Source organism: Mesoplodon bidens (genome assembly GCF_964165515.1).
Source record: "Mesoplodon bidens genome assembly, chromosome: 6".
Classification (NCBI taxonomy): domain Eukaryota; kingdom Metazoa; phylum Chordata; class Mammalia; order Artiodactyla; family Ziphiidae; genus Mesoplodon; species Mesoplodon bidens.
Window position 1 is genome coordinate 77,424,481 of NC_138162.1, and position 13,390 is coordinate 77,437,870.

At 44.5% G+C, this 13,390-nt stretch overlaps 1 protein-coding gene across 1 annotated transcript in view; it reads left to right on the forward strand.

The window, feature by feature from the left end:
* The window catches only part of PGM5 (phosphoglucomutase 5), a 193,138-nt gene extending 179,951 nt beyond the window's left edge, over nt 1–13,187 (forward strand). The window contains exon 11 of the mRNA XM_081238180.1: nt 11,688–13,187. Coding sequence (XP_081094306.1) covers nt 11,688–11,777 — 90 coding nt within the window. The 3' untranslated portion in view covers nt 11,778–13,187. The remainder of the gene's footprint in view (nt 1–11,687) is intronic.
* The last annotated feature ends 203 nt before the right edge of the window (nt 13,188–13,390 follow it).

The window sequence follows — 13,390 nt, forward strand, 5'->3', positions numbered from 1 at the left end:
AAAAAAAAAAAAAGTCCAGTGGACACTGCAGATTGAGGAAGATATAGGACAGCTGGCTGAGGTTCCAAGCTTGGTTTCATGATCCTAAAGTGCACCTTGAGGAAAAACCTATGACCACCTATGTCTAACAATCACAGGTCTCCAGGGACACCCTATAGTCCTGATAGACGTTCCATATTGGGCCTCAAGTTGTACAGCCACTAAACCCAGGTTGGCTGCAGGTGCTCTTCCAGGGTGGAGAGGGTGTAAGATCTGGGGTCAGGACACCTCGAAACTCAGTCAGGAGCTTTTTGGTACGGTATCCATAGGTCTCTTCTTCCCCATGCGAAGCCACCCTCAGGAGCAGCCCTGGGGGCGTGCACCATCCTCTCACCAACACACCCACCACCCACATCGCTGACAGCAGCCAGCTTCCTGTGACAGGGATGGGTGACTACAGGGTATGCACCCCATGGCAAGTCCTGGGGTCAGAAATTCAAATGACAGGCGGATAACTCACCAATGTGAATAGGGCAGCAGGGCATAGAACAGTAGGAAGTTGTTAGAGCTGGCATGCCATCTAAAGGCATTCAGTTCATATTTTTTTAAATATATATTAAGTTTGCGCCAGCAAAAATGAGAGATGGTTGAGTGGATCTGTGGCCATGGATCTCCAGTTTGCATGCCCCAGTCTAGCCCCATCACAGTAGGTAAGTGTTCCCTATTTCATGGAAAGAGAATGAAGGTTCAGGGTGGTTAAGGCACGTGCCCAAGCTTGCACAGCTCATAAAGGGTAGAGCCAGGCAGTCTGGCTTCAGAGTCCATGCTTATAACCACCATTCTTCACTGCAGATTCTAGAATAAGTGTGCTTTCAAGACCTGGATATGCACCAGAATCACTGTGGGAGCTTGTAGAGCTACACATTGCCTTCCTGGTCCCTAGATTCACTGAAACAGCATCTCCATGACGGGAGGCCACAACAGCATCCCCAGGTGATTCTTACCTCGTCCTCAGGTAGCAGTCTGCTGACCAATCTTTGGGAGACTTCTGTTGATGCTTTTAATCCATCTCTAAGGAGCCAGGCTTTCTGGGATCTATACGCAGAAAGCCAAGCTGAATCACATTATTGTTCCAACCCTAAGAACCTAGTTTTAAAAAAATGACAACTACTAATAACCTAGACCTTGGCTTCAAAAGAGGAGGCAAGTGGCTACAAGGAGAGTCCTTTGAGAACTTGAACTGGAGAGTGGTTCTTTTTTTTTAAACCTCTGCTTTCAGTCTTGCAGTTATATTTCTGGTAACAGTTTTGCAAGTGGCGGTAGGGAGGTGGGCAACTCTAGGTTCCCTCTAAATTGGAAAGTGCATTCTACATCAGGGAAACCTTTGAAGTCTGCTGTGGAGTCGAAACGTGAAGACACGATAGGGACATTGGAGGGGGAAGGCAGAAATTGTGGCGATCTGAACCAGTTAGCCATTTCCCACCTTTTTGCAATGTTTTTGGTGGCAGATGAGGGGATAGAAAGAGAGAAGAGAGGAAAGAGGAAAAGGGAAAGAGTGACCAGGGGAGCAGTTCTATAAAATGGAAGCTGTGAACTCTTGCAGGTTGGTCTGTGTTTGCATGACAGGACAATGAAAGGCCACCAAGATTCTACTTAGTGCCTTTGGGCTGTGCCCCCAAATGCTGGCCAGCATGTTTGTTTTCTCCTCCAGCCCAACATGATACTTCTGAGTAGGGACCGAATGCAGCTCCAATTTATAGGAAAAATGGCTTCATTGACTCCTCTTATTTATTTTGGATTTGCAGCCTAAGCACTGCCTTTTGCTTCCTGAAGTCCCAAGTCAGTTGCAAAGGTGGGGAGGGCTGTGGAGAAGGAGGCCCAGCTGGCCTGGTCAGTGTGGTTTCTGTTAAGCTCGTCACTGCATTCCCAGAACGCTAGCTTAGTTTTTGCTTTGATTGAACTTCTTTGGGAGTATCTCATCGCTTATATCCTGGAATGGCTTTCTCCCCCTCAGAAGAGAGCTTCTATGGAGGCCTGTTTTCTGACATTCACAAAATAGATGGGTTCCCTCAGGGTTGGGCTTGGAATTCAGATTTATCTATAGTCATTTTTCATATTCTCTAGTTTGGTTAATTTTAGGTCCATTTTGGATCAAGATGGACAGATAGATTTATTACATGAAAAGGGGATTAAAGTTAGGACCATGGTTGTATGTATTATATTAAAGAGCAGAATGTTTGCAGTGTTTAGCATTTTCACTTAACTTTTTGTTTTTTTAAGGACTAATCTTTTTTAAAAAAATTATTTATTTTATTTATTTTTATTTTTGGCTGCATTGGGTCTTCATTGCTGAGTGCAGGCTTTCTCTAGTTGCAGCCAGAGGGGGCTACTCTTTGTTGTGGTGCGCGGGCTTCTCATTGCCATGTTTCTCTTGTTGCGGAGCACGGGCTGTAGGTGTGTGGGCTTCAGTAGTTGTAGTTCACGGGCTCAGTAGTTGTGGCTCACGGGCTCTAGAGCGCAGGCTCAGTAGTTGTGGCTCAAGGGCTTAGTTGCTCCGCAGCATGTGAGATCTTCCCGGACCAGGGTTCGAACCTGTGTCCCCTGCATTGGCAGGCACATTCTTAACCACTGTGCCACCAGGAAAGCCCTCAGTTAACTTTTATTAGCAACAAATGTATTTGATTTTTTTTGTTGTTACAATTTCTCTTCTAGACACTTCTCAGGTGGATTTGAAATAGCTAGTCATCTTTGTTACCCCAAATCTGGGCTTCTGTAAACAGGGCAGCATCTCACCTCTAGGACCCCTTTGTGCAAATTAGAAAAAGGCTCTCTCAGCGGGAATGCACAGGGTGGTGAGGCTAGGGGATGGCATCTTTGTGAAAAGACAAAGGCACCCTTCCTCTGGGAAAATGCAGCCCCTTGCCAGGATGCCTGGCTTGCTGAGAGAAGCTGGCATAGATTTCCACCCCTGCTTACCTCTTTGGGCAGGGCCCTTATAAATTTGCCCTGACAGTTAGTTACAGATTCCTATACTTGGCTGTCTCTGTTACATTGTGTAAGTGTTCAGGATTTGAAGGGCAATGTAATCAGAAACTTTCTCCCTACTGTATAGCACAGAGAACTATACTCAGTATTTTGTAATAACTTATAAGGGAAAAGAATCTGTAAAAGAATATATATATATATATATATATATATATATATATATAACTGAATTATATATGTATAACTGAATATATAACTGAATCACTTTGCTCTACACCTGAAACTAACACAACATTGTACATCAGCTATACTTCAATTAAAAAAAGACTTCAAAAAAAAAAAAGAAAAGAAAGAAACTTTCTCCAATGCTGAGATGTATTGGAAACAAAGCCAGAGGATGCCTCCAAGTTTATAATTATAGCAGGTATGGATTTTTCCACGACTCCTGTGATGCAAGGAATTTCTGTATTGTATGGATCTCTAGCTCCCGCCTGAATTGGCAAGAAGCTCAGCAGTAGCCATTTGGGGCTCCTTCCCTTTTCCAGATCATATAAAACAGCTCAGAGGGGATGGAGCCGGGAGAGGGCACACACCGTCCTGGGGGAGAGTGCAGGTCTCTGTGGTTGCCTTCACCTCTGCTGTTGTCCTGTCCTCTGTCTGGGGCACTGCTCTGGGCAGGGGCACAGAGTCTTTTCCCTAACAGTCCTTTCCACGGCCACAGGCCATCTTTTTCTCAGAGTTCTTTTCCCTTTCCTGCTTTCTCCGATCGGACAGCTTTCCTTTCCTTTGAACTCTGGATTGTGAAGGTTTCATTCAACCCTATCTCCACATTAGCACTTAGTGCTAGTTAGAACCACCCAAGCACCTGCTAACCCTTCACAGGCAGAGCAGTCCCTTGGGCTGAGGAAGAGGCAGGAGGGAGACTGGATGGACAGTCTCATCTCATCCTGGTGAATCTTCCTGATGAAGGGGGTGCAAAGCATAAGTTAGTTTCTCAGTATACCACCCCCTGCACTAAACACTCGAAATAGTATCCCAAGCCCACCATTTCTTTCAGCATCTCTTATGGGCAAGACACATAGTATCGGGAGGGAAACAGACACATTTAAGAAAAATTTTGCCTTCTAGTAACTTAGAGTTTAGTTGAAATGTGATAGAGGAAAGAAAAGAAAACCCCTACAAATTCCTGTAAATCAAGATAAAAAGGAATCATCAGAGAAGCAAGTGAAGGGGTCAGAGAATGGAGAGATCCTTCCTGGGACTGTCAGAGAGATTTCATGAAAAAGGCCTTGAGGGATGGGTGAGATTTCAGCATCCGTCCAAAATGAAAGAACAACATATGTAAAAGTGGAGAAGAGCGTGGGCTGAGAGGTCACTGTTCAAGGGGTGCAGTGAGGTGAGACAAGGAGCAGGCAGAAGACTGGGGAGGAATTGTGGAAAGGAAGGGTGTGTTCATTTCCTTTGGCTGCTGTGTAACAAATTACCACAAACTGGGTTACTTAAAACAATAGAAATTTATTCCCTCGGAGTTCAAGAGGCCAGAATTCTGAAATCAAGGTGTCGGCAGGCACACACTCCCTTTGGAGCCTCTGGGAGAGGATCTTTTCCTCGCCCTTCCATCTTCTGGTGGCTGCAGGCATTCTTTGGCTGGTAACCACCATCTCTGTCCCCATCACCACATCACTTTTTCCCCTGTGTGTGCATATGATCTCCCTCTGACCCTCTCCTATAAGGACTCTTGTGACTGCATTGAGGGCCCAGCTGGAAACTCCAGGCTAATCTTGTCATCTCAGAATCTTTCACTTAACCACGTCTGCAAAGACCCTTTTTCCGAATAAGGTCACATTCACAGACTGCAGGGGATAGGACCTGGTATCTTTGGGGGTTGAGGCATAGGATTCTGCCTACCAGAGAGGGTCAGACCCAACTGTCAAGAAGCTGACAGCCATACTGCAAGGGCAGACCTTGGGCTTAGGACACCATCCAGGACTTTTACATTAGGGTTCCTAAAAGCTCACTCTGGTGAGCCTGAGAAGAGTTAGCAGACTCCTGCAAGCCAGGGGTGATAGGGGACTGTGTTAAAGGAAGGAGCCATGGGATGAGAAGGAGTGGGTGACTGCTTAGATGTGGGGAAGAGAGAGACTCACCAAAGTGCACTTCCAGCCCAGCTGATGGAGAGATTGGTGGGATCTGCTAGTAGCGGAAAGGGGAGGGTGGTGCCATGAGCTGATCTGGTTAGGAAGTTAATTTCAATTTGCAAGAGGTTGAGTTTTATGAGGAAAGAGAGCCTTTTCTCACTGGTGGTAGAAAGCTGGATAGTGATGGTTCCTCAAAATGATCCAAGAAAAACATACTTGGGGTTTGTTTATTAGTGTGATTTAGTTTGTTTTAAATTTTTGATTTATTTTAGTGCACAGACAGACCAAAGGTACCTCAGGAAATCCAAGAGTAGGGTCAGGTCTCAGACACTAGACCTCGAGCAAGTTATTGATTCAGGCCCGCCTGGCAGGAGTTAGTGGGTCTTTACTTTCGAGATTATTGTGACGTACGCCATCCTTTTCTCTCTACCAACTCTTTATTATTTCCCTCTGCTCTGTTTCATTTTTATTTCTCCAAGATCTTTTCTAAATTTCTTAGAATTTTTCATATTTCTCAGAATCTCTGCTTTCTCGTAATCCTGGATTACCCTGGTGTCTTATGCCCTTGTGATTAGTGAATTATAACCTCGTGGTTAATGTAGCTCCCACTGCTGGCTGGCTTATTCTTTCATTACTTACCAATTAAAAAAAATTGATCAGAAAAAATCTGATCAGCTGGTTCAAGTTTTGCCTCAGGCTATTGCTCAGTCACTGGTCAGCCTATGGATCAGCTGCCTGTAGGTCAGGGACCTACTCCTGGTCCAGTCAGCTATGGCCAAGGAGTGGGATCATGGGAACAAACCAGGCAACCTAGTCTCTAGCTGGAGCAAGGAATTTGACAGGCACAGTCATGGGCGTGCCTTAGGACAGTGGTTCTCAAAGTGTGGTTCCTGGACCAGCAGCATCAGCATCACCTGGAATTTGTTAGACATGCAGATTCTTGGGCCCCAACCCATATGTCCTAAATGAGCAACTCCAGGGGAGGAGTCCAGCAATCTGCATTTTATCAGGCCCTCCAGGTAATTCTGATACACGCTCAAGTTTGAGAACCACTGCCTTAGACTAAGCAGACTGCACACGGACTAAAAATGAATGTTTGAATGAAATCATGAGAGAAAGGTGGTTCATCTTTAACCCAAGAAGGAGTGTTGATGCAAGTTGCCTCTAAGCATCAGGCGAACGTGGCATTTGTTGTAAATCCCTATTTTATGGATGTTGGAATGTCAGTGTTTTATGTTGTTGAATGATCTGCATCCTCCAGGTTTTACTACCTGCCTCAAACCATGAACTAGGATAAGTACTGTCTTCCCCATGCCCTCCTTCCCACATGGATACTTCCCTGACTGTCCTAATGCACAGTCCTCATTGGGACCAGCCAAGCCCTGGGCTCCCTCCACAGATTTGAACAAATTTTACTTAATAAGTGATTGTGTTTCTGGTGAGCATTTGTTTTTCTCCAAAAAAATCAGTTAACTATTTACTTTGAGTCTTGTGACATTCGGATCATTTACACCTCTCCTGTCTATTGCCGGTCAGGGTAAGAAGTTCATTTGTTAGGGGCTTGTTTTTATGGCTCCAATTTACATGAATGTGAATCAAAACAACAACAATATAGAACAAGAGAGAAGATGAAAAAGAAAGGGAAAGAAGAAACCTCTTTCCTTCCGGGGGGTGGGGTATAAACAGTTTAAAGCCTAACACAGGGCTAGGACGAGGCTGAGGTTAGCAGGGTGTAGAATTTAAAGGGGTGCCAAAAAATTCAGTACTCAAGATAAATATTGTAATGCAATACTTTAAAAAATCAAAACCAATGCAAAAAAATCCATGGTGAGCTAAGTATCAGAATTTTAAATAGAGACAGACTCCATTTCCCTTTCTAGGCTTATTAACTTGAGATGACAGCAAAAGCCACCCAAACCTCCAAGGTTGAATGGAGCCGCGGTGTGAGCACCCTCGAATGGAGGCATTGCCGATGCCGTTTGCTGCAGGATGAGCACTCACTGTGTCCTACTCTTGAGTGCAGAAAAGCTATGTCAAGCACTCTAAGAAGCACTGGAATTAGAAAAAAGATGCTATATTTCTAATAGATTATAGTCTCTATTAGTTTATTTCCTTCATTCACCAAGAGTCATCTTGGAACATCTAATACATTCACAAAACCGGAAATGCTTTTCTCCCCACTGTCCACCTGTTCTTGGTCAGTGGGAATGGCTAATCAGTCCTATCTGACCCCTCATCTGATGTGGGACTGGTCTAGTACAGTGGGATGACGATCCTACTTTTTCTTTATCTCTCCTCTTAGGCTCACCTTGTCCTCTCTGTTTTTCCTTGTCATTCACGGGTCTCGTGTTCAGAATTGTGTCATGGAAAGAGCAGTAGAGGAAGAATCACTATGTTCTCATCCCAGCTCAGCCACCAAACAGATGTGTGACCCTGGGCCAATCACATCTCCTCTCTGGGCTCAGTTTCCTCATCTGTCACGTGAAAGAATCAAATTAGATCATCCCATGCTCCTCTCTGTTTCTTAAGCTCTGTGTCCAGCTCCTCCTCAGAAATTTCACATCCGCAGGCTTCTAATTTTTCACCCCTCTTCTCACTCCCCAGTCTGAGGGCCTTTCCACTTGCTTCAGAAAGATGAATCTCCCTCTCTCTCTTTTCCATGATGAATGGTTGATGAAATGAAAAAAGTATCTGGGAATCGCACGTACCAAAGCTGTGATTTCTTTTTTTTTTTTTTTTTTTTTTTCTTTCTTTTTTTTTTTTTGCGGTATGCGGGCCTCTCACTGTTGTGGCCTCTCCCGTTGCGGAGCACAGGCTCCGGATGCGCAGGCCCAGCGGCCATGGCTCACGGGCCCAGCCGCTCCGCGGCATATGGGATCCTCCCAGACCGGGGCACGAACCCGTATCCCCTGCATCGGCAGGCGGACTCTCAACCACTGCGCCACCAGGGAGGCCCAAAGCTGTGATTTCTAAAGAAAAACATGACAGTAAAAATTCGGTACCACTGACCCTCTGGCTCACCCAGAGTGCCCTTCATGAATGGCCACAGAAGTCTCTATCAGCCTCATCATTTTCTTTTCATCAAACTGATATAGCATCCTTTTATTCCACCAATATTTATTCAATGCCTCCTAAGTAGCAGCACTTTTCTAGCCCTAAATTAGACAAAGCTCCTGCTGTCATGGTGTAACCATTCATTCTAGATCATGCATTCTGTGTACACACACACATTCACATGCACACTCAAGCAAGAAAAAAAATACTTTATGATCCTTAAATTATGACTTGAGGCTCCCATTTCACAAGACTGGCAAAAAATGCAAACTTGGGCACTTTTAGGGATCTCTCCCAGAATTTCCTAGGATCCTACAAGCATCTAAAGACTTTCTGGGCTCCTGAAAAATGTGTGAAAGGACCTCAGTAGTATTCAGTCCATGGTGATCATCACTGATGTTTTTCTTCCCAAACCCTCACGGTCTCTTGAGGGCAGATTGTTCCACAGCTTCTATGTCAGGCTGGCCTGGAACTCTTTGCTCAGGGTGGGAGTTCCCATGTTCAGGGTCTTCCTCAGAGAATTTCAGTTTGCATAGTTACCATGGAAGCCTTCTTCTCTGACATGGTCAGGATAAGGGACAAGTACTTAATTCACTACTCCAAAAAGAGAGTTAAAAGGGGTAATTAAATGTACACATATCTTGACCATTCTATTTTTAGCACAAAACATATAAATGTATGTTTGTTTGTCAACCTTTTAATTTTGGTCCAACACCTTTTCTTTGAATATGAGCATACTCTTTTGTTGTTGTGATTATCTTTCTTCAAAAGATTCCCACTCATAATTCATCATCTGTAATGTTCACCTTTAATTTCTTTATTGTCAGTGGGAACTTAAGGCCACTTGTGAGGCAATCTGAAAAAAGAATGTTCTATACTTTAAAAAATTCTCCCCAGTACTTTACAGCATCTCACTCACATCTAATTGGACAGGCATGGCTAATCACCATTATCTAACTCTTTCCAAAACATTCAACTTAATTTTCATAGAAAGAACTCTTCCTATTTATTCTCACATTTCTGTGGTTTACGTATAATTTAATAAATTCATAGTTTCAATAACAAGTACAACAGGCATTAACATATTTAGGAACAAACGTAACTGACTTCTAATAAGCACATAACTGCTAGAGGCAGAAGTAGGTGAGCACGTTAGAGGGTCATCTGTTGGTCACAGACATCCAGTGTGCAGTGGACCTCAGTCAGGATGGTCTACAGAAGAAATGGGCAGCATAGGTTCATCTGTAGAGTTCAGCAGAGATCAGTTAAGAGAACACCTGCAGTGTTTACAGTATCGGTTACAACTGTGCTCCCTTACCCTCTTGCCAATAGGTACCACCACTTCAAGGTAAGGAGTAGAAAATCCTTAATCTTGAAACTTACAATGCTGTCAAACAAAATAGGTCTTAATTTTCAGTTTAAAAAAAAGTGAGGGTTAGGGTTAGGGTTTCAAGTTCAGTTTCACTTCATTTTCTTAAATTGATAGGATATTTTAGCTTTATTCATCCTCCAGGACCTCAAAGTGATTGATTTTAGCTTTATTCTCTTTCTTTGTCCTCACTTTACCTCTCTTATAGGTGTTGTGTAGGCTTAGATAGCCGAAAAGGGGGGAAGAAGGAAAGAGGGGAGAGAAGACAGGAAGAGGAGGAAAGCTAATAATCTGACATCTATACAAAGTGGGTGTTTGTCTCTTAAAGAATCCAGATGCTGCCCTATGGGCATCCTGTGGAACAGGGCCTGGCAAAATGTGCCAGTGGAAAATTTTTCTGGGCACCAGTTGGGTTACTAAAAGGAAAGGAAATGCTTCTGTTTCTGTGTATCAAGTTTATGGACTCAGAACCAGAAGGAAGCAGCACTTGCTTGTGTAGTTGTGAAAAGGCTCTAGATTTTCATCTCTCTTCTGGCTTCCAAGATTACATCTGCGCTGCTTCATCTCGTCGTCTTTATAGAGTGAGATAATGTAATACATTTAGCCATAAATGTATTAAACTATGAGACTTGCTGCTAGAGCATTCTTTCCAAAGCACAGCTCTGACAGTGTCACCTTTTAGCTCAAAAACCTCCAACATCTCCCCTTACCTAATGAATTAAAACCTTACATTTGGCCCTGGTGGTTAAGGTCGCTCCAAACAAGTCTTGCTCACGTATAGCTCAGGAATGCCCTGTGACCACAGTCCACTCAGGACAACTGGGCTACTTGTGCTTCTGGTGCCCTGGGTGTTTGCTTGGGCTCTTGCTGTCTGATGAGGATGCATGCATTCCCTCCGTGCCTCTATCTGTTAGGAATACGTGAAGGTTGCAAGTAATAGAATCTTTCTCTCCCCTCCAAAATTACAGGTTTTATTTTCCTCAATATGATATCTTTTTTCCCCTTATGCCAGTATTTCCCAAACTTCTTTTCTGCCAGCACCCCTATATTAGCATTCGTCTTTAAATGGACTTAACTTTGTTTTCACTTAAATCTATTTTTTTATTCTAGAAAGCTTACATCAGTGCTCTCTATGGAAAAAGCAGTATCCCTAGGTAAACTCCCTTGATAAATAAAACAGTATATCTTGATAAATAAAAATTATCATAAAAAATAAATGCAATAAAAAATACAATGACATTACCTTCTATCTAGGTAACTCTTGCCTGAGGCATGCTCTGTCCTGGTAAAAGTGTTAAAGATTGGCAGCAAATAGATTTTCTCTTTGCTGAAATTAGGAGGATTGAAGAGGAATGGAAAATCGACTGACCTTCTCAGTGTTCTGGTGCCACGCCCATGCACCATCTAAAATCATCTCCTGCACCACCTGAAATCATCTCGAGTGGTGTGTCCTCCTCACTTTGGAAAACACTGCCTGAGTCTCATGAAATGATGAGCAGCTAAAGGGCAAGACGTGATTCTTACTCCCCTTCATGTCCTTCACCTTTCCAAGAAGCTATTCCCCAGGCCTCCAAACCTCCCCACCTCCTTCTAGGGGACGCTGAGGTGCCCCATGAGCCACTGTGTTATATGATGGGAAGAAATGAACAGTTATTCTCTGCAGCACTAGCTGATGGATTGGTCTGTCTTCTCCAAAACATCAGGAGAGTATGTCCATCAGGTCCATGGACTTAGGATGGAGAATGAGTGTTTTTCCTCAAGTTCACACACGTGTGTGTGGCAGTGGGGTGGGGTGGGGCGGTGGGGTGGGGTGGGGCGGGTATGTGTTGGGGAGGGAATGTAGCAGAGGAAGACTGGGGGGTTTTCTGAACTTCCTTGGTTCACAGCGCTCTGTTCCTGAAATGCTTCAGTACTCTCGTAGTTGGTTTGTGCAAGTTCCTATCTTAGAGCGGTGTGTTTGGGAGCCAGGTAAGACTTTGGAGATCAACTGCTCCCTCTCCTCTCCCTAACCCCCCGCCCACTGAGCCTCCTCTTACGGAAGAGGAAACCAGGGACCAGAGAACAGGTGTCCGGATCCGCAAATCAGAACTGAATCCAGATGCTTGGAATAGAAACCCATCCCTGTGGCCCTCCTGTGACTGACTTTCTTCCTCCTTTTCCAGGCAGTGCTGAGCCCTCTCATAGCCATCGCGCTGAAAATATCCCAGATTCACGAGAGAACCGGCCGGAGGGGCCCCACTGTCATCACCTGAACGGAGGACAGATCGCTCACCACAGCCAAAAGAACACACTCGGCGGGGGACGCTTCACTCATGCCTTCTTGCTACCTGTTTGTGCCTCTTATGACTTTGAAAAAAAACAAAGGTTGATTTGGTGGTGGGCGGGGTAGGTGGGGAAAGAAAAAAAAATCTGTTTTGTTTGGGTTTTAGTCAGTTTCTGCAAATGCAACAGGGTCTTTGATTGTCTCTGAAAGCTGCACTGTCATCTGATATCTGTGCTTTATCACACGAGGGAACCTGCCCTTTCGAGAGAGAATCAGTGGGCTGGGAATAGTCAGGGCATCTGTGCATCATTGGTGTCAGGGGAGAGAAGGTTCTGGAATAACAGAGGAGCGTGCAATGCCAGAAGTCAGCTGACCCTAAGCCCCAGGTGCTCCCAGACAGACCTAAGAAGGCTCTCCTCAGCAGGGGGAGGATTTAACTTTTCACCCCAGGTCAGGTCTCCCATGGGTGAAAGTTGTAGAACTCCTAATAGCCCACCTCATGCCCACCAACCACCTGATGGCCACTCACCCTCCTTCCCATCTCCAAAGTCCCCATGCCACCCCCTTCACATCTTCAAGAGCTTCCTACAAACCACAATGACACACTTTCAACAAAACATATCAAAGGGTGTTTTTCTCTCTTATTTTGTAAATAATATCAATACTAGCTATTAAGCAGGCTGCATTCCTTCAAATTCAGCCATTCATTACACAGGTGGGAGGTCATTTCTTAGCAGGACTCTTGAGAATGAATGCTAAACATTTTCGGGCCCTGCCTTGATTATATCATGTGGGTTGGTACATGAGTTGATACTAATTCCTGCTGAGAAGGCAAAATACCACCATGTCGGCCGTCTCTCTGACTTTCTCGCTCGGCTAACTTATCTCCCAATAAGGGCCTGTTTTCATGCACTTGTTTGGACACAGTTCGGATCTTACTTGTCATGTCCATAAAAGGAGACAGTGAAATGCTGTAAAAGTAGGAGACGAAGTGGATGCTGGAAGAGAACCTTGCTGGTGGCACAGTGATGGGCCTGATGAGATGGCAGGGATTGTGTGGTCCCCTGCTGGAAATCAGAGGGTCACAGCTGGCTTTATTTGCCCCGAGAAAAGATACTGTGGCCCTGGCAGCCTCTGTCAGTCCTCAGCCAGAACCCTGGGTGCACAAGACCTGTTTGCATATGTTTTGCTTCCTTGGGAACGCACCCACTTATCATGTCATTGGCACAGATAACATGGTGTGCTTTGACAGCTCAGCAATGCATTATTGCTGTAGTCAAGATTAGGGCAAGCAGGGAGACATTCCCAGCAAGGTATTTGTTTCCATTTTCTATCTATGCTCCTGTCAGAAACTTGCTAGGACCTTTAGTAGCTAATAAAAAAGAAATTTCTGATTTCAACCTTACACAAGAATTGTGGATTTTTGCTTATTTGTTTGTCTTGCCATTTGAGAAACTCCAGTAGTGGTCACTCTTCTGATAAGTCTGCCTTGCAGAACACTTGCAAGGGCTGGTTTTCATCATTATGATCTTGGGAATTTAGTAAATAAATGGAACAGAGAAGGCAAAGGGCTCAAAACTGCCTTTGGGCATCAGAAGAAAC